This window comes from Podarcis vaucheri (assembly GCF_965113315.1).
Source record: "Podarcis vaucheri genome assembly, chromosome: 1".
Taxonomy (NCBI): domain Eukaryota; kingdom Metazoa; phylum Chordata; class Lepidosauria; order Squamata; family Lacertidae; genus Podarcis; species Podarcis vaucheri.
The window spans coordinates 5,145,115-5,166,000 of record NC_138759.1 but is presented as its reverse complement, the minus strand read 5'-3'; the positions used below and the strand labels follow the sequence as shown (position 1 = coordinate 5,166,000).

The following is a 20,886-nucleotide window of genomic DNA, read 5'->3' as shown; positions in this document are numbered from 1 at the left end:
TCCAGCCCCCCACAAGGTCTGAGGAACAGTGGACTGGCCCCCTGCTGAAAAAGTTTGCTGACCCCTGCCCTAAACCATGGCTGATTCCTAAAGAGAGTTAGTTGCACAAGAGGGGAAGAGGAAGAAGGGAATCTCTGGCCATGAGAGGAGATTGGTTAGCATTGTACTGCTTTCAGCGTACCAGCATCAAATCAAAAGCACAGGAAGTTTGACGTTGGGGTATCGCTTAAAAGGGATGAGGCGTTTTGCAGCGCCTCTCGTGGGCAAAGGCATCTAATTGTCCCTGTGCCGTTTCCCATGTTGTTTCTTATCAGGAAAAAGTAAACATGCAAAAAAAATTAATCTTTTGCAGCTAAGCATGTTTATCTTTGTTTTAAAATCTTTTTATTAACTCTATTTTTATTTACAAATATTAAAAATAACACTGGGCAAAGATATACTGCAAAAGTCGACTATAAAATACATTTTGAAAGCAAGTACCCAAAGAGCAGCTCATTGGGGAATCTGTCCACCCACCCCCAGCATAAAATACTAAAATGCTGCCTTTGTCAACTGCAATACTGTGGTTCTTTTTGGCTGCGAGTGCCGAATTGTCCCCGCTTTTTAGAGGAACATCGGGAGAGTCCTTGCAACAGGCCCGCTGTCTAATCTCAGCTTCCCATTTCTTCCCACGGCACAGACAACGAGCACGTCTATATGGAGCTGTCCCAAAAGCTCTGCAAGTACTGTCCGAAAGAGTGGAAGAAAGAAGCCAGTAAGGTAAGGACTCTGGTTTCAGCTCCGCTTCTGAACCCCAGTTGCCGGAAACTGCAGGAAGGGGAGAATGATGCTCTTGAACTCAGATCCCGCTTGCCGGTTTCCCAATAGGCGCGTCTGGGCTGGCCCGAATGGGACATTGGCCTGATTCTGCAAGCTCGTCTTGCTTGTTCTTACTTTGCCGTAGCGTGAGCTGGCCACAAGAACACCTGTTTCACCTTATCCTCACCAGATTTAAGCAGGAAGAACCGGCGGCTTCATTTTCGCAACCTTTGAGAGCTCTCTGACATCCTGGAACAAAGGCACCTTTTCCCAGAGCAAAGAAGTTGTAATTAGAAGCTTAAATTATCTGAAGCCAGTTTGCAGAGCTTTAAACAGGCATGGCCAAACTTGGCCATACAGATGTTTGGTGACTACAAATCCCATCATCCCTGACCACTGGTCGTGTTAGCTAGGGATGATGGGAGTTGCAGTCCCAAAACATCTGGAGGGCCAAGTTTGGCCAGGCCTGCTTTAAAACAACCAATCAACACACAAAGTATCTTCTTCCCCTCTCTAAGAAAGGACGGCTGGGAGATCTGAGCCGCTTAGGCGTTCAAAGCCCGGCTCTTTGGAAACATATAGCATCCCGTAGCTTCAGCTGGCAAGGCCGGCTTGGTGTTGAAACTCCAGCCTGCCCCTGAGACAAATTGCCAGCATCTCAGAAAATGGCCTTTAAGGACCTCTGAGAGTTGGCCTTGGCCCCGAAAGACAGCGCGGCCGCATCCAGCTGCCGTCTCCTCCTCCAGACAGATGGGTTTCGTGTCAAAGCAGCAAAAGTTCGGGTCTGGTTTTCTGGTAGCAGATAACAAAAAGGGCGCACAGATCAAGACTGAACCTGAAGTTCGGGTTACCGGCAGATCTGAAGCTCAGGTTATACCCTCCCAGTGTAGGTGGTGGTGCAAACCGTTTTTACAAAAAGGCACAGATAGGTAGCCGTGTTGGTCTGCCATAATCAAAATAAAAAAATTCCTTCCAGTAGCACCTTAAAGACCAACTAAGTTAGTTCTTGGTATGAGCTTTCGTGTGCATGCACACTTCTTCAGATACACAGAGTTTCTTGTTTTTCTGTTTTTTCAGTAGCTCCAGTTGAGAGTGGTAAATGTTTTGTTTTTCCTTTTGGAACTCTTGCCAAGCTTGGTGGTACCTGATAGAGTTGTCTAATACAAGGAGTTCCTCCTTTATTAGCTTCTGTTTAGAGTAGAGAACGCTGATCAGATGTTTGAGCAGCTTCTTAGAGAAAGTGTTGCATAGTTTTCTTGCATATTCAGTGGGATACGTGGATTGTAGAGGGTTCTTAATTCTAAGACCCTTGGGTATAATGTCCAGGTTCTTGCATTTAGTAAGAAAGAAGATATCAGTCTGTACCTGTGCAAGTTTCTTGGTGAGGTTGATGGACTTCCATTTCATGCGGCTCAATGTGGTGCCTTCCATGGTTCCAGTTACAGATAGGTAGCCGTGTTGAACAGAGACATTGGATTCTTATCTCATTATACATGACTAAGCCATCTTTCACCTTCTCACCCCTTGCCTTTTCCTGTAGACCTATTGCAGTCGTTAAGAGTCGTCAACAGGCTCATCTCAGCTATCTGCCAATCTCCCATTCCCACCACCCTTCTGAGTAATACCCTTCCCCACCTTCTCACTATATAGAAGGATCTGGCAACTTCTGTTTCAGTGTATCTGAAGAAGTGTGCATGCACACAAAAGCTCATACCAAGAACTAACTTAGTTGGTCTTTAAGGTGCTACTGGAAGGAATTTTTTTATTTTGACTATGGCAGACCAACACGGCTACCTATCTGTATACTCTTAAAAGATAGACAAGTTAAATCCTTAAACAGATTAAAATTATCTCAGCTTTCTAAGCATCTCGGTAGGCTTGTCTTAAACTAGGTACTTAGCAGGCAAGGAACTTAAAGTTGGTTGCAGCTGGGAAGAAGGATTAAAGTGGCAAGGCCACAGATAGGTGAGGAAACGTGGATTTTGAGGAGGGGGGCTGAAGATGGGAGAGGGGTTTCTGTGCCGGTAAGGTGTCAATGCGCTTTGTGGCTCAGGCTAGGATTCCAGATTGGCTTTTGTATCATCGCTGTGGCTGTTTTATCCCGGGCTGCCTCGGCCTCGCGGCTGCCTTCTTTGCAAAACTAGGCGAAGGGCTCCATCCGGTGTAAAATTCCAAGGGCTTCGACGCAGGCGCCGTGAAACTGAAGGGTTCTTTGTGCTGAGAAGCCTCAAAACTTCTATAGAGGAGCAAAGCATGCAGAGGCGTGGGTCCAGCAGAACAAAGTCTCTTCCTTCCGGGATTCTTCTGACGCTGACCCCCCTGACTCTCCTGTCTCCTTGCGCCGGGCTTTAGGACCTGGCTCCCTTTCCGGGCTGCCTACTGCGCCACCTTCCTGTGCATTTGAACTTGGCGCGCGCGCCCAACCTTCCACTTTCCGTCTAACCGTCACTTCGCTCCCCGATGAAGGTGTGGCCACTCCTGACTCGTGCCCTCCCTCCTGTTGCGAGCTGCCAGCACTTGCTCCCTGGCGCTCTTCCTCTTTCCTACTCTCTGGCGGTGACGTTGGTCCCGATCTCCAACTGCTCCCCTCTGTGTCCCCTCTGGCTCTTTCTTCCTGGGGTGTCCCCCTAGTCTCCCCCCTTGCCCTGGCCACTGGTGCTCCTTTTTGTGAATCTTCTGATTCACTGGAAAGACTCGGAGATCTCGGATCGTCGTCATCACTCATCCTTTCTTCTGCCTCCTCCCCCTCGCTCTCTGTTTCCTCCCTTGCCCTCGCCTCTGCTCCTGAACCCCTGACAGTATGTAACCACTGTACTGCAGTAACATAATCAATCAGTCAATCAATCAGTAGCTGAACTGGGTTCCACACAGTCACAAAAGCAAAACAAAAAGAGCCACAGAAACAAAAACGCCAAATGAATAGCATAAACAGACAGACCTCAGCACAACACTCAAATCGGAAGTGTAACACTCAAAATGGAGTGCGTTCAGCTTCCAAAAAAAGTTTGCAAACCGGAACACTTACTTCTGGGTTTGCAGTGTCTGGGTTCCAAGATGTTTGTGTACCAAGGCGTTTGAGAACCAAGGGACCACTGTACATAAAAGAACAAACCCAAACCCCGCCCCTGGCTGTCCTGGAGACAAGCAGTCCATAAATGGGGAGCCACCACTGAGAAGACCCTTTCTCATGTTGCCACCTTCCGTTCCTCCCTCAGAAGGGGGCACGGGGAAGGGACTCCGATGAAGGGCATGGGGTCCAGGTTGGTTCAAGGGGGGCAAGGGTGTCCTTGAAATATTGTGGTCCTGAGCTGCATAAGGCTTTCTAGGTAAAAACCTGCTGTTTGTATTGGGCCCAGAAGCAGCCAGAACGCCTGTGCCAAAACTGGTGTTACTCAGCAATCTGGCCGCTGAATTCTCCACCAGCTGCAGTTTCCGAACCACCTTTGAAGGCAGCCCCACCTATAACACATTGCAGTAGTCTAACCTAGAGACCATAGATGACAGATGTTAGACTATCGCTGGCCAGTAGACAAGCAAAGAGTTTCTTACTCTTGGTACCAGTTACAGATAGGTAGCCGTGTTGGTCTGCCATAGTCAAAATAAAAAAATTCCTTCCAGTAGCACCTTAAAGACCAACTAAGTTAGTTCTTGGTATGAGCTTTCGTGTGCATGCACACTGTGTATCTGAAGAAGTGTGCATGCACACGAAAGCTCATACCAAGAACTAACTTAGTTGGTCTTTAAGGTGTTACTGGAAGGAATTTTTTTATTACAAAAAGGCAGATCGCCCCAGGAGCTTTGGGTCTCCCGCTGCTGCCGAGGTGACAATTGCTCCTTTGCCAAATGCATCCCAGCATTAACACGCTGCTCCTGCTGGGGCTCAGTATTCTTAGGGGGTGAGGGAGAAGATGTCTTCTGGAGGGGGGGTCTTTCTCCCTCCCTGCCTCAAGCAGAAGGCTGATCCTTTGTTTTTGCCTTTGGTTGCAGGGTATAGACCAATTTGGCCCCCCCATGATCATTCACTTCCGAGTCCAGTATTACGTGGAAAACGGCCGGCTGATCAGGTAAAGGGGAAGGGGTTTTTGCGAGGTGGGGGGGAGCAGAGGAAAATTGTTGCCGAAAGCCTTGTTGGCAAAGAGCCACATGGAAGAAAAAGTGGGCCTTATGGTGGCCCACAATTTATTTCTTGGGAAAGCTGCTCAATTTGAGTTCTTATTGATAAATTAGTTGCATGTCAATTCCTTAGCATGTTATCAAAACCGTGTCAACATTTTGGATCTCTCATTGTTGGTGAGTTAATTGCTTGATCTTTTTGCAGCCAACTACGATACTACCCTGGGCCTAAAAGGTAAAGGTAAAGGTACCCCTGACAGTTAAGTCCAGTCGTGAACGACTCTGAGGTTGGGGCGCTCATCTTGCTTTATTGGCTGAGGGAGCCGGCATACAGCTTCTGGGTCATGTGGCCAGCATGACTAAGCCGCTTCTGGCGAACCAGAGCAGCGCATGGAAACGCTGTTTACCTTCCTGCTGGAGCGGTACCTATTTATCTACTTGCACTGGTGTGCTTTCGAACTGCTAGGTGGGCAGGAGCAGGGACCGAGCAACGGGAGCTCACCCTGTTGCGGGGAGTCGAACCACCGACCTTCCGATTGGCAAGCCCTAGGCTCAGTGGCTTAGACCACAGCACCGCCCGCATCCCTACACTGGGCCTAAAGTAGCTTAAAATTAATAATGATAGTGTGATAATATGACATTTTTTAATATATATATTACTACTGTCATTCAGTGTAGTTCTAAGGAGATTGCTCTGTCAGCGTATGGCTTTCTGCTTAACTGATGGAGCTATCACCCCTCGCCTCGACCCACACACTGGCACAGGGCCATTTTGGAGGCAAAGGGGGGGGCAGCAGGAAGAGAATTACTTCTGTGCATTTGTACATATTTCACAAGTTATTGCTCTCAGTTGGAGAAGTGTTCCATTTAATGGGATTGTTTCATTGTTTTAATGGTGGATTCTTACATTTTAATATTTGTGTAACTAGTTTCTATATTTAGCAAACCACTTAGGACCCTGTTTTGGCATTAAACCGTACATAAATGAATTAACAATAAAAAATAATGATCTACAGTCACTACAGAGGGATGAATCCGTCAATTTCGGTTTCTTTCAGTTCCTCGTTTTTCCCAGTTTCAAATTCAGGTCCTCACACTTTCGCATCAGTTTCCACTTTTTAAAGAAAAGTTCACGTGCAAACTAATTGAATGCGTTCTGTACATCATTTTCACTGCTAAACGCACCTGGAATGCACACTTTACCAGAGTCTATGCAATTTAGTACACATTTCCTGGCTGGAGAAAAGCACGACAAAATTCAGATGTGAGCAAATTCCCGAAAGTATAGCCTGGCTTTGGTTTCCATATTGTTTCGCAAAGTGCGAATAAGGTCAGTTTAAAAGTGAGCTGGATCGAATTTCAGACCATTGCACAGTTTACAAGGAAGAAGGAATGGGGGTGTCTAAATGAATACCTTAAAAGCCAAGGTCCGAGGACAGAAATCTGGAATAACCTTGTGAAGTGAAAGGATAAGAAAGATTTATATCTGGATGCTAGGATAGAGATGATAAGGAAAACAGGAAGACACAATGAGAGGTAAAGGAGGTGCTGTGGGATTGGTGGAAGTCAATGTTTCTTTCTCTTTTTGATGTTTATATTATTAACTTGTAAGATATGGATTTGGTGGTGTTTTTTTTGCTTTTTTGAAGTCGGTTTTTGTGTTTTGTGTATTGTTATTTTTCGATATTTTTCGTGTTGTTGTGTGGAAAATACTAATTAAAAATTTATAATAATAAAAAGTTTACAAGGAAGAAGCAACCAACCCCAGCAAAAAACATCCATGACTTCTGCTTGTTCGTTTCTCCCCTGCCGTTCTTCGTTTAAATCCCTCTTCCTTTCTCTCCCTCTCCTTCCAGCGACCGAACCGCCCGCTACTATTATTACTGGCACCTGAGGAAGCAAGTCCTCCGCTCGCAGAGCCTCCTTCGCGAGGAGGCCTATTTCCTGCTGGCAGCCTTCGCCCTGCAAGCCGACCTGGGCAACTTCAAAAGGAACAAGCACTACGGGAAATACTTTGAACCCGAAGCCTACTTCCCTGCTTGGGTAGGAGACCCTCTTCCTTCGAGCATAGGCTCTCTCTCTCTCCCCCTCAATCCCCTTCATCTCTCTTCCCGGTGCCTAAACACAAGCTATGTTGCCATAGCTCTGAAGGCCACCCGTCCTCCGAGCCGTTCCAGACGGCACGAGGAGTTTGTGGGCGGGTGTATCTGTCAGCCGGAAAATATTCTGAGGGTGGCCGTGGGGCTTTCCAGCTTGGCAGGGATCGAGTTGCCTTTTGCAGAAATCTGGCGGCGCTGTCTGTTTTGGCTTTCCCCTCGGAGGAGAGCGCCATTACCATAGCTGTCAACTTATAGATTTGAAAATAAGGGACCAGCAGCCTCAAAAACAAGGGATCAGCAGCCAAAATAAGGGATTTTCTGGGCACAGGTATGTTCAACTTCTGAGCCCCTCCAAGCCAAAGGCAGAAAGCCCAGGCAGCAGCCAAACGAAGCCTCCAGCGGTGGTTCCCACAGCGCAGCAACCCGGCAAAGGGGATGCAGCAAGGAAAACCACCGTCACCTCTCCGCTGGGAAGCGCTGAGCAAAGGCGAGTCCCCAGCAACACGGCTGATTTAATCGGCACAAGGCATGCAAGCTCCACCCCCCCCAGTCGTTCTTAGACTCCTTATTGGGTGAGCAACGCAGCCAAGCAACACAGTTGGAGCCTCCCTCCTCCCTGGCCGGCAGGGAGGGAGGGAGAGGAGCTGCTTCCTTTGAAACCCGGGAAATTTAAGGGACAGAGGCGGGACACGGCACTGGGATAAGGGACTTTCCCGCCAAATAAGGGACGGTTGTCAGCTATGGCCAATACGCCTGTTGCTTTTGGTGTTTTGTTTTTCGCCGGCTCCATCCGCAGCGGCCAGGCTCTGAGGTGGAGCCATAGCAGTACTTGCGAATGGATGCCTGAACATAGGAACCTGCCCGAGACCCTTGGTCCATCTAGTTTAGTGCTGCCCACACTGGCTGGCAGCAGCTCAACAGGATTTCAGGCAGGAGGCTCTCCCCAACCCTGCCTGAGGGTGCCATTGAGGATTGGGTGGCTCTCTGTTCATGCAGGTTCCTGCATTTCAGGGGTTGGTCTAGATGACCCTCAGGGGTCCCTTCCAGCTCTACAATTCTATGATTGAACCTGCGACCTTCTGCTTGCAAATTCTGTCTCTGGCGCTGTGGCCCTTCCTGCCCTGGCTTCCAAACTTCCTAGGGACATGGGAGGCTGCCTCATACCCAGCCAGACCGTGGGTCCGTCAGTGGTTTGCATTCCCAACCTGCATTTAATAATAATAATAATAATAATAATAATAATAATAATAATAATAATTTTTATTTATATCCCGCCCTCCCCAGCCAAGACCAGGCTCAGGTATAAAAACAATTGATTGAAATACAACTTAAAAACAAGATTAAAATACAACACTAAAATGCAGCCTCATTTCAGTAGAAACTCAAATCAAAAACTTTTTTGGGGATGAAAACGTCAAGTCTTCACCAAGGCTAACTATCCAGACGGGTCCTACGTGGGCCAGAAAAAAGCCAGGGAAGTCCCCAAATAGGAGTTCCATCACAGAAGGAGAAAGGAAAGAGGGGAAGGGGATCACGTTGATTCCAAGCCAAAGGCCAGGCGGAACAACTCTGTCTTACAGGCCCTGTGGAAAGAAATCAGATCCTGCAGGGCCCTGGTCTCATGAGGCAGAGCGTTCCACCAGGCCGGGGCCAGCGCTGAAAAGGCCCTGGCTCTGGTTGAGGCTAACCTGACTTCCTTAGAGCCCGGGACCTCTAGGGTGTTGCTATTTATGGACCTTAAGGTCCTCCGCGGGGCATACTGGGAGAGGCGGTCCTGTAGGTACGAGGGTCCTAGACTCGAACCCATGGCTTCACGTTGCAAGAAAGGCGGTTCCAGCTAAACATCAGGAAGAACTTTCTGACAGTAAGAGCTGTTCGACAGTGCAACGGACTCCTCCGGGAGGTTGTGGACTCCCCTTCCTTGGAGGTTTTTAAGCAGAGGTTGGGGGGGGGGTCATCTGTCATGGATGCTTTAGCTGAAATTCCCGCATTAAAGGAGGCCTAGCTGCCAGCTCCCCGGGTGCCCGGGCACCCACAAAATTCCCCATGAATGGGGCCGGGCACCCACAAATTTCAGTGCCAGGGCCATGCATGCCCATGGCCCCAGGCACCCATGGTTGCGGGGCCAAGCTGGCTGTCCTGGCAGGGGGTTGGACTAGATGGCCCTTGGGCTCCCTTCACAGCTGTCAACTTTTCCCTTAACTTGCGAGGAACCCTATTTGGAATAAGGGAATTAAAAAAAGGAAACGTTGGCAGCTATGGGACCCTTCCAACTCTATGATGCTATGCCACACCAGAAAAACACCGCAGACCTGCAACTTTCGCGGGATTTACCTACACGATTGCAGTGTTGTGCGAGTAAGCTGGCAGCGACCATGTCATGCCTGTTGAGGCCTTCCTGTGGATATTGGCACAAGGCAAAAGAGTGGCTTGGTGTGTTTGACCGACCCGTCTCAGGCTTCAAGTTCATCCGACTCCCAAGCCAGCCCTCGCTGCAAACGTGTCGGCTAAGAGGATTACACGCTTGCAGCAAGGTTGACTCACTATTTCCATTTTAAGCACTTCTTCCCCAGGAGTGTTTAGCATCTCCTCTGCATTAAGGGGGGGCGGGAGCAACAGCTCAGACTTCAGATAGCAGACACAACCGCTGGGATGAGACGGGTGTTCTGAAATGAAAACACATTCCAGAGTCTAAAATGCCTCTTGGCAAAAAAAGCACTCTCTCTACCTTCACTCTGCAAAGAACAGGAGGGATATAAACATGTAAGTGATCTGTTGCACGCACATAGCCCCGAATCCAAATTCTGAATTTTAGGTAATGCATGCTCTGGGCTGCATAAACAGCCTTGTCATTCCCCAGCCCCTGAATGAAAGGCAGTACAGTACAATGGCATCTTACATGGGGGTTTGGTTCCAGGGGCCCCACATGTACACAAAAAGGCACATAATAATAATAATAATAATAATAATAATAATAATAATAATAATAATAATAATAATAATAATTCATTATTTATACCCCGCCCATCTGGATGAGTTTCCCCAGCCCCTCTGGGCAGCTTCCAATCAAGTGTTAAAAACAATACAGCATTAAATATTAAAAACTTCCCTGAACAGGGCTGCCTTCAGATGTCTTTTAAAGAGAAGATAGCTGCTTATTTCCTTCACATCTGAAGGGAGGGTGTTCCGCATGGCGGGTGCCACTACCGAGAAGGCCCTCTGCCTGGTTCCCTGTAGCTTTGCTTTTCGCAGTGAGGGAACTGCCAGAAGGCCCTCGGCGCTGGACCTCAGTGTCCATGCAGAACGATGGGGGTGGAGACGCTCCTTCAGGTATACTGGACCAAGGTCGTTTAGGGCTTTAAAGGTCAGCACCAACACTTTGAATTGTGCTCAGAAATGTACTGGGAGCCAATGCAGATCTCTCAGGACTGGTGTTATGTGGTCCCAGCGGCCACTCCCAGTCACCAGTCTAGCTGCTGCATTCTGGATTAATTGCAGTTTCCAGGGCACCTTCAAAGGTAGCCCCACGTAGAGCACGTTGCAGTAGTCCAAGCGGGAGATAACTAGAGCATGCACCACTCTGGCAGTGTCTCAGCCTGCGTACCAGGTGGAGCTGGTAGACAGCTGCCCTGGACACAGAATTAACCTGCGCCTCCATTGACAGCTGTGAATCCAAAATGACTCCCAGGCTGCGCACTTGGTCCTTCAGGGGCAGTTGCCCCATTCAGGACCAGGGAGCCCCTCACATACTTGAACTGTCCCTTCACAAGGATACTTGCCCTTCTGGAGCTGGCGTGCTGAGTGTGCCTTGCCCAAAAGCAAGGAAGAGATCTTTAAAGCCATCCTTTTGCTCTCTGCCTTGCTCACCTGGTACGGCTTGCTCAGTGCACCATCTCTGGGATGCTCTTGTGAGATCTCGTGCGACCGTGCCCATTCTTCCAGAGCCGGCATGCTGAGAGGGCTATGCACAGCAAGCAAGGCAGATAAGCTCTTTCCACACTGGGGGGAAAAAACCTTACGTGCATTTAACTTGTGCAGTTTTAACCAGCCGGAACTGCGTGATAAATAAATAAAGCCGCTTGCTTGCCCCAAAGTAATGCTGTTGAGAATTGCAAACATTTATTTACACGCTGAAAGCCTTGCTATGTTGTTGTTGTTTAGTCATTTAGTCGTGTCCGACTCTTCATGACCCCATGGACCAGAGCACGCCAGGCACTCCTGTCTTCCACTGCCTCCCGCAGCTTGCTCAAACTCATGCTGGTAGCTTCGACAACACTATCCAACCATCTCGTCCTCTGTCGTCCCCTTCTTGGGCCCTCCATCTTTCCCAACATCAGGGTCTTTTCCAGGGAGTCTTCTCTTCTCATGAGGTGGCCAAAGTCTTGGAGCCTCAGCTTCAGGATCTGTCCTTCCAGTGAGCACTCAGGGCTGATTTCCTTCAGAATTGATAGGTTTGCAGTCCATGGGACTCTCAAGAGTCTCCTCCAGCACCATAGACGCTCGTATTTGTGACTTTAGAAAAAGGGAGGTATGCTGGAGAAGACTTCAGCTGCTCTTTTAAAGGAAAGGAGAAGAACCTCTGGGAAGAGGTCCTCCCTAAGACGGGTAGTTGAGGACTTGCGGCCCTCTGGGTGGTGCTAAACTACAACTCCCATAATTCCTGCCTATCAGAGGCATTGGCTGGGGTCGTACAGTAAGCCTGCAAGTGCACGCATTTAACTTGTGCGCATTTATCTCAGTGAAGACCTTACTTGGAAGATCAATACAACCCAGGTCGTGTTCAGAAAGTGGTGGTGGGGGATGAGTGTTCAGACCCATGGGCTCTCACTTGTGGGGTGCCTCAGGGTTCTGTCCTCTCCCCCATGCTTTTCAACATCTACATGCAGCCGCTGGGAGAGATCATCAGGGGGTTTGGGCTGGGTGTTCATCAGTATGCAGATGATACGCAGCTCTACTTCTCTTTTAAATCAGAACCAGTGAAGGCGGTGACAGTCCTGTGTGAATGTCTGTAGGCGGTTGGAGGATGGATGGCGGCAAACAGATTGAGATTGAATCCTGACAAGACAGAAGTAGTGTTCTTGGGGGACAGGAGGCGGGCGGGTGTGGAGGATTCCCTGGTCCTGAATGGGGTAACCGTGCCCCTGAAGGACCAGGTGCGCAGCCTGGGAGTCATTTTGGACTCACAGCTGTCCATGGAGGCGCAGGTCAAATCTGTGTCCAGGGCAGCTGTCTACCAGCTCCATCTGGTACGCAGGATGAGACCCTATCTGCCCGCGGACTGTCTCACCAGAGTGGTGCATGCTCTGGTTATCTCCCGCTTGGACTACTGCAATGCGCTCTACGTGGGGCTACCTTTGAAGGTGACCCGGAAACTACAACTAATCCAGAATGCGGCAGCTAGACTGGTGACTGGGAACGTCCGCCGAGACCATATAACACCGATCTTGAAAGACCTACATTGGCTCCCAGTACTTTTCCAAGCACAATTCAAAGTGTTGGTGCTGACCTTTAAAGCCCTAAACGGCCTCGGTCCTGTATCCCTGAAGGAGCGTCTCCACCTCCATCGTTCTACCCGGACACTGAGGTCCAGCGCTGAGGGCCTTCTGGCGGTTCCCTCACTGTGAGAAGCCAAGTTACAGGGAACCAGGCAGAGGGCCTTCTCGGTAGTGGCGCCCGCCCTGTGGAACGCCCTCCCACCAGATGTCAAAGAGAACAACAACTACCAGACTTTTAGAAGACATCTGAAGGCAGCCCTCTTTAGGGAAGCTTTTAATGTTTGATGTATCATAGTATTTTAATATTCTTTTAGAAGCCGCCCAGAGTGGCTGGGGAAACTCAGCCAGATGGGCGGGGTATAAATAATAAATTATTATTATTATTATTATTATTATTATTATTATTATTATTATTAAGAAAGCCCAACAGAGACTCCATCTCCTCAGAGTATTGTGGAAGAACAATGTCAATCAACATTTGATTATCTCCTTCTACCGGTCCACAATAGAAAGTGTCCTTTCCTACTGCATCACAGTGTGGTACGCTGGTTTGACATCAACTGATAGGAAGTGTTTACAGAGGTTGGTGAATACAGCACAAGATATTATGGGCTGTCCCGTGAATCCGCTGGATGAAATAGCGGAAGAAGGTTGCCTCAGGAGAGTGAGGAAAATTCTCAGGGATGATTCACACCCTGGCAGACACTTTCTTGATCTTCTGCCCTCGGGCAGAAGATATAGAAGCGCGATTAGTTGCACCAACAGGGTAAAGAACAGCTTCTATCCGTGGGCTGTTAGGCCGCTGAAGGAAAAGATAACAACAGGGACTTTGGGGTTTGGTGGGTTTGCGTCAGTAAATGAGGGGAATTAAGACTAAGAGAGCTGAGTGGGGGGTGCTTGTGTAATCTCACTGTATACAAGTTGTAGAAGTGACAATAAAGTATGTCAATAAAGTATTTCAGTTTAGCTTGACACATGTACAGTGGTGCCTCGCAAGACGAAAAGAATCCGTTCTGTGATTCTCTTCGTCTAGCAGTTTTTTCGTCTTGCGAAGCAAGCCCATTGACGGATTAGCACTATTAGCGGCTTTTAGCGGCTTATCTGCTGATCGGATCAGCTGATAAGCAGCTTAGCGGCTTAGAAAAAGGGGGGGAGGAAAAAAACCAGCAGGAACTCGCAAGACATTGTCGTCTTGTGAAGCAAGCCCATAGGAGATTCGTTTTGCGAAGCACCTCCAAAACGGAAAACTCTTTCGTCTAGCGAGTTTTCCGTCTTGCGAGGCATTCGTCTTGCGGGGCACCACTGTAATAACAGGAAAAAATATATGGAAAGGGTGAAGGTTCTGGGGGGAATGACTTTGGCAGTCAGCCCCAATTGCCATGCATTTTGAGTGCATGCTGTTTTGGCTTTAGGTGGCACCCCCAGAACATAACCCCCGCATAACTTGCAGGCTTGCTCCAGTTGGAAGCATCTGGAGGCCACTGGGATTTGGGAAGGCTGTGTGAAGTCGTCTCCGGTCCACTGTTATTTCGCCTAGCAAACCTGAGATTCCCAGCCAGGCGCAATTAACACCCAGCGCCCCTTCTCTCTCTCGGCAGGTGGTGGCAAAGAGAGGGAAGGACTACATCCTGAAGCACATTCCAGTCATGCACAAGGACCAGTGCGCCCTGACAGCCTCTGAGGCCCATCTGAAGTACATCAAGGAAGCTGTCCGCCTCGATGACGTGGCTGTGCATTATTATAGATTGTATAAGGTACGGGGGAGGCAGAATCGAACGGGCCCAGTTAGGCAAGGCAAGAGCCGCTGATCAGTTTGTGTCTTCCATTTGGGAAGGCGGAAAAAAATTCGTGTCCCTGGTCATTATTCTCCCTCCCCCTCCTGGCCCCAAAACAATAGGTTTTGACCTATAAAGCCTTAAACGGCTCAGGACCGCAATACCTCCAGGACCGCCTCTTTCCATATGAATCTACCTGGACCTTGAGATCGTCTTCTGAGGTCCTCCTTTGTGTGCCTCCTCCTCAAGAGGTCCGGAGGGTGGCAACACGAGAACGGGGCCTTCTTTGCAGTGGCTCCCCATCCGTAGGATGCTCTCCCCAGGGAAGTTTGCCTGGCGCCTTCATTACACACCATTAGGTGCCAGGCAAAAATGCTCCTTTTTAACCAGGCCTTTGGTTGATCTGTTTGACATCCTATACTCTTTTAAAATGTGGCTCTTTTCGGGGGGGGTGTTAATTGGGTTGTTGTTTTTATTTTGGTTATATATGTTGTGATCTTTTCTGTGAACCACCCCGAGACCACCAGGTATAGGGTGGTATATAAACAATAATAATAATAATAATAATAATACAGTCATACCTTTTGTTACGTTCAGTTCAGGTTACGTCTTTTCAGGTTGTGTCCCGCAGTAACCCGGAAGTACCGGAAAGGGTTACTTCCAGGTTTCACTGCTCGCGCATGCGCAGACGCTCAAAATGACGTCACGAGCATGCGCAGAAGCAGCGAATCTCGACACACGCAGACGCGGGTTGCGTTCCCCTCATGTTGCGAATGGGGCTCCGGAACGGATCCCGTTCGCAACCAGAAGTACCACTGGAATAAGAATAAGAATAACCTCGGGGAAATTTAGTGCTGCGTTTTCACATGGCTCATTGAGAAACTGCAACGGTGTGTGTTTGCAACGGCACTCTTCTGAATCAGCTGTAAAGATAAGTTGCAAGGTCTGATGACGGAGGCCATTATTCAGCCTGGCCACCAGGCTTTAGCCCTCTCTTCTGGAGGACAGCTGCATTTCAGAGTGGGGGGTGTTGCAAAATCACAGGGGGTCATGCTAGAGAATTAGGGGTTCCTTCCAACCCTGCAGTTCTGTGTTTCTGTGAAAAGCTGGGGCGCTAGCAGCAAGCAAACGTCTCCCAGACCAATCTGGCACTGGACACTAGAGGGCACCCTTGGCTAACCTGATGCCTTACAGATGTTTTAAACTACAATTCCTATCACCCCCAGCGAGCACGGCTGGGTAGTAGAGAGGTGCGTGTTTGAGGATTTACAGCCCCAGATCCTTCAGGGCTTTATAAGTAACCAGTGATAGCTAGAATTTGGAACGGGATTGTGAGGGAAGCCAGCGAGGTGTGGCCCTTGTGCTAGCTGGTGCTGATGGGAGTTGTAGTCCGAAACATCTGGGCTGGGGAAGGATGCTCTCTTAATCCACACACAGCCTTGCTCTGAAGAATCAGGGGCCCCTCTTTTTTCTCCCTGTCTGAACCCTCCTTTTCCCAAGTAAAACAGCCGTTCGGATTGTGTGTGCGAGGTGAGGGCTTTGTAAAAGGGCAAAAAGAGTCATTATCATTTCTTTCTCGCAGGACAAGAAGGAAATCGAGGCCTCCCTCACCCTAGGGCTTACCACTCGAGGCATCCAGATATTCCAGGTACGCGCCTCCAAAACATTATATACTGTTGGAGATGGCTTCTTGCTTTCCCAGACTTAAGCCGGCTCGCTTTTAGCAGGCTAAACGCTGCATGGAATCTGGGATTTGGATTTCCGGGGTGTGTGTGGTGTGTGTGATGATTCACAGTCCTTCTGAGTTTTGAGGCTTGCCGGAAAGCAGGTAAACTCGTCTCCATGCTGGAGAGTCCAGGTTTTGGAGAGTAGAGCTGCAGAAAGAGATGGGGAGAGTTTTCTGAAACCTAAGATGTGCACAGATGTACCTTTTTAGAAAAGATGTACCTTTTTAGGAAAAAAAGACCACCAACATTTCTGATCCCGTGGGATAAACACACACACACACACACACACACACACACACACACACACACACTTTGCAATCCATTCTCCTACTTGGCTGCCTGCCTTGAACCTCCCATTTTATATTGTAAAATTCTGCAAATGGTAAATATATTCAGCTATCGTGGCTGCCGGGATGCGGGTGGCGCTGTGGGTTAAACCACAGAGCCTAGGACTTGCTGATCAGAAGGTCGGCGGTTCAAATCCCCGCGACGGGCTGAGCTCCCGTTGCTCAGTCCCTGCTCCTGCCAACCTAGCAGTTCGAAAGCACGTCAGAGTGCAAGTAGATAAATAGGTACCGCTCCAGCGGGAAGGTAAACAGCGTTTCCGTGTGCTGCTCTGGTTCACCAGAAGTGGCTTAGTCACGCTGGCCACATGACCTGGAAGCTGTACGCCGGCTCCCTTGGCCAATAAAGCGAGATGAGCGCCGCAACCCCAGAGTCGGCCACGACTGGACCTAATGGTCAGGGGTCCCTTTACCTTTATCATGGCTGCCAGTTCATTTCTGCACCCAGTTCAAGATGCTCATGCCTGTCTTTAAACCCCAGAGCAACTTAGGCCCCAAATAGCTGGAAAACCCCCTTCCCTACAGACCCCCTTGGCTGTTAAAATCACCAGAGGGATCTCTCGGTAGTCCCACCTCCCTCAGTAGTTCACAGCCATGATGTCGGCAGCCCAGGAGAGGGTCTTCTGTGTGGTGGCCCCTAACCTGTGGAAATTCCTCCCCACGGAGGTGCGTCTTTCATTGTACGCGGAAGACACATCCCTGGTGCCTGAGACGTGTCTTTTCAGGGCCTGTTCCTGTGATTGTAATCTGCTTTAACTGTTTTTTAGTTTTACATTGCCGTAACCCACCATGAGGCATGCTAGGGAAGGGCAGGTAATAAATATAATGATTGTCGTTGTCTCTCTCCCCCCCTTTTCTTCCTTCCCAGAATGTCAACAGCGAAAGGCAGTTGCTTTATGACTTCCCTTGGACGAACGTGGGGAAACTCGTGTTTGTGGTGAGTAGGGAGATACCAAAGTCAGATTCGCTGCTCAGTTCCTCGCAAATATTCTGCCTGTGGCACAGATTTGCACGACGGGTTTTCTTGGGGCGCACGCTTGGGGTAATCTCGTGCTGTTCTGGTTGCTTCACCTCAAAATGGAGATTGTACGAAAAGGGTCAAGGGGGAAGGATGGTGAGGCAAGCTAACATATTTTTTTGGAAAGGTTTAGTTTGGCCAGGGGGGAAGATAAGTAAAGCGGGGACGCAACCGGAGAGTATAATGTGAAGAAAATACAAAAGAAAGCATTTCTCTAAATGGCACATGGTTATGTGCAAGGGACACGGATGGTGCTGTGGTCTAAACCACGGAGCCTCTTGGGCTTGCCGATCAGAAGGTTGGTGGTTCGAATCCCCGCGACGGGGTGAGCTCCCGTTGCTCTGTCCCAGCTCCTGCCAGCCTAGCACTTTGAAAGCACGCCAGCACAAGTAGATAAATAGGTACCACTGTGGCGGGAAGGTAAACCGTGTTTCTGTGCACTCTGGTTTCCATCACGGTGTCCCGTTGTGCCAGAAGCAGTTTAGTCCTGCTGGCCACATGACCAGGAAAGCTGTCTGTGGACAAACACCAGCTCCCTCAGCCTGAAAGCGAGATGAGCGCCGCAACCCCATAGACGCCTTTGACTGGACTTAACCGTCCAGGGGTCCTTTACCTTTTTTATGTTCAAGGATTATGCTCCTTCAAGAGGTACAAGGAGGTTTTTAACATTTGAGGTTGTTGTATTTGAATACTTTGCTGGAAGCTACCCAGGGTGGGTGGCACTGTGGGTTAAACCACAGAGCCTAGGGCTTGCCAATCAGAAGGTTGCCGGTTCAAATCCCTGCGATTTTAACAGTGCCGTGCAATCTTTGGTAAACTGCTTCGAAGCCACCTTTAACAAATAAAGATAATTTCAAGGCAGCGCCTTAGAGAGGCTGCCTTGCTTTTTTAAAGATTCAACCCCGCTAGCAAGCTCTGCCGCAGTTTGATTTGGGGCCTCGCACATCCAAAGCCGGCGCTTCTATTTTTTGTTTTGTTCTTCTTTTACGAGCTCCACTTCCTGGCAAGAAATAAAAACCCTCTCAAAGCTGCTTGCGATAAAATACTTACAGAATAATAAAGCGGCAACAAATAAAACAGAGCAGCCAAAAGTGTTAAAAACAACCACGTCAGTTCTGCTGAGGCAGGCAGCTGATAAAAGTCTTCCTGGGAAGACTGAATTGCCCTTCAAAGGCTGGGGAAGAGCAGGATTCTTGCAGAGTCTCTCTCAGCAGTGTCTCCCCAAAAGCAGGGGCCACAAGGACCCTTCCCCCCGAGGGCCACATTCCCCTCTGAAAAGGCATCTAGGGGCCACATCCCAGCAGGAGGCAGGGCCAGCAGGAAGAGTGGGTAGAGCAAAAAATGTACATTTTTTTGTACTGTGGCTTAGTTCATCTATAGCCATTGGCAGCCCTCTCCTCCACAAATTTGTCTAATCCCCTTTTTTTTTTTAAGACATAATTTTTTATTGATTTTCACAGGTTTTACAAATTTACTTATATTTCAATACAGTCGTACCTTGGTTGCTGAACGCCTTGGAACTCGTAAATTTCGGCTCCCGAACAATCAAAAACCGGAAGAGAGTGTTCCGGTTTTCAAACGATTTTCAGAAGCCCGATGTCCGGCGCGGCTTCTGATTGGCTGCAGGAGCTTTCTGCAGCCAATGAGAAGCCATGCTTTGGTTTCTGAACATTTTGGAAGATTGCTCGACTTCCGGAACGGATTCTGTTCGACTTCCAGGGTACAACTGTATATGTTTTTCTTAAAATTGTTGACTCCCCACCCTTACTTCCATGGTGTTTTTATTCCACCTTATACCTACTGTTTTATATGACATACTTTAATCTAATACAAATTAACCTCAATAATAATAAAAATATTTATTTATACATACATACATACATACCCCGCACATCTGTCTGGGTTTCCCCAGGCATTCTGGGAGGCTTCCAACAAAACCTTAAAAATTACATTAAAACATCAGTCATTAAAAACCTCCCTAAAGAGGGCTGCCTTCAGATGTCTTCTAAAACTCAGGCAGTTGTTTATTTCCTTGACATCTGATGGGAGGACGTTCCACAGGGCGGGCGCCACCACCGAGAAGGCCCTCTGCCTCACCATTGTTTTCATTCCACTGCTCATAATTCGGACGCTGCCCGCATTTTCATTTGTCTCCAGAAGTTCTTCAAATAGTCAAGTCCAAGTTGGGGGATATCGCTGCAGGAAGGGGTTTCACAGTTTAACTCTGCGCTGCGTACAGAAGTGCTTTTGCTTTTGCATCCTGAATCTTACGGCAGCGTCCGGTCTCCAGGCCCCAGCTGACTCCCGAATGCGCTCCTTTCTCTCCGCAGGGCAAGAGGTTTGAGATCCTGCCCGACGGCTTGCCCTCTGCCCGCAAGCTCACCTACTACACTGCCTGCCCCTTGCGCTCGCGGCACCTCCTGCAGCTTCTGAGCAACAGCCACCGCCTCTACATGAACCTGCAGCCCGTCCTGCGGCAGATCAGGAAGCTGGAGGAGAGCGAAGGTAGGAATTGCCCTGTCTCGGCCCTTCTTTGCTTCAGCCTGTGTCTCTTGCCTGCCTAGGGTGCTAGTCCACAAGGTTTTGAGCAGCCAGGAGAACAGGAAGCTGATGTCTGCTGAGTTTAAAGACCTCACCTGGAATACTGTTTCCAGTTCTGGGCACCACAATTCAAGAAGGACACTGACCAACTGGAACGTGTCCAGAGGAGGGCAACCAAAATGGTCAAAGGCCTGGAAACGATGCCTTATGAGGAACGGCTAAGGGAACTGGGCATGTTTAGCCTGGAGAAGAGGAGGTTAAGGGGTGATATGATAGCCATGTTCAAATATATAAAAGGATGTCATATAGAGGAGGGAGAAAGGTTGTTTTCTGCTGGATCCAAACTACAAGAAAGAAGATTCCACCTAAACATTAGGAAGAACTTCCTGACAGTAAGAGCTGTTCGACAGTGGAATTTGCTGCCAAGGAGTGTGGTGGAGTCTCCTCCTTTGGAGGTCTTTAAGCAGAGGCTTGACAACCATATGTCAGGAGTGCTCTGATGGTGTTTCCTGCTTGGCAGGGGGTTGGACTCGATGGCCCTTGTGGTCTCTTCCAATTCTATGATTCTAAAAGTGCAGCTGTGGGAACAGAAGCCACTGTGGCCCCTTTTCTAGCGATGGGGGGACATGGAGGAGCTGTGAGATTAGGGGGGGGCCTTGGTTGAGTTGTAAAGGGAAATAAAGGTAAAAAGTAAAGGGACTCAGGTGGCGCTGTGGTCTAAAACCCTGAGCCTCTCAGGCTTGCCAATCAGACGGTTGGCAGTTTGAATCCCTGCAATACTGTGAGCTCCTGTTGCTCTGTCCCGGCTCCTGCCAACTTAATAAAATTTATTTATACCCCGCCCTCCCCAGCCAAGATCGGGCTCAGGGCGGCGAACACCCAATATAAAACCAAATTGATTGAAATACAACTTAAAAACAAGATTAAAATATAACATTAAAACAGCCTCATTTCAATGGAATCTCAAATCAAAAAC

At 48.8% G+C, this 20,886-nt stretch overlaps 1 protein-coding gene across 2 annotated transcripts in view; it reads left to right on the top strand.

Moving 5' to 3' along the window:
* Positions 1-20,886, top strand: part of FRMD6 (FERM domain containing 6) — a 176,052-nt gene that overhangs the window by 135,651 nt on the left and 19,515 nt on the right. For both annotated transcript variants that reach the window (XM_082217914.1, XM_082217915.1), the window contains 7 exons: positions 680-759; positions 4,786-4,862; positions 6,768-6,954; positions 14,104-14,259; positions 15,863-15,928; positions 17,220-17,288; positions 19,700-19,874. In XM_082217914.1, the coding sequence (XP_082074040.1) occupies positions 680-759; positions 4,786-4,862; positions 6,768-6,954; positions 14,104-14,259; positions 15,863-15,928; positions 17,220-17,288; positions 19,700-19,874 (810 nt within the window). The remainder of the gene's footprint in view (positions 1-679; positions 760-4,785; positions 4,863-6,767; positions 6,955-14,103; positions 14,260-15,862; positions 15,929-17,219; positions 17,289-19,699; positions 19,875-20,886) is intronic.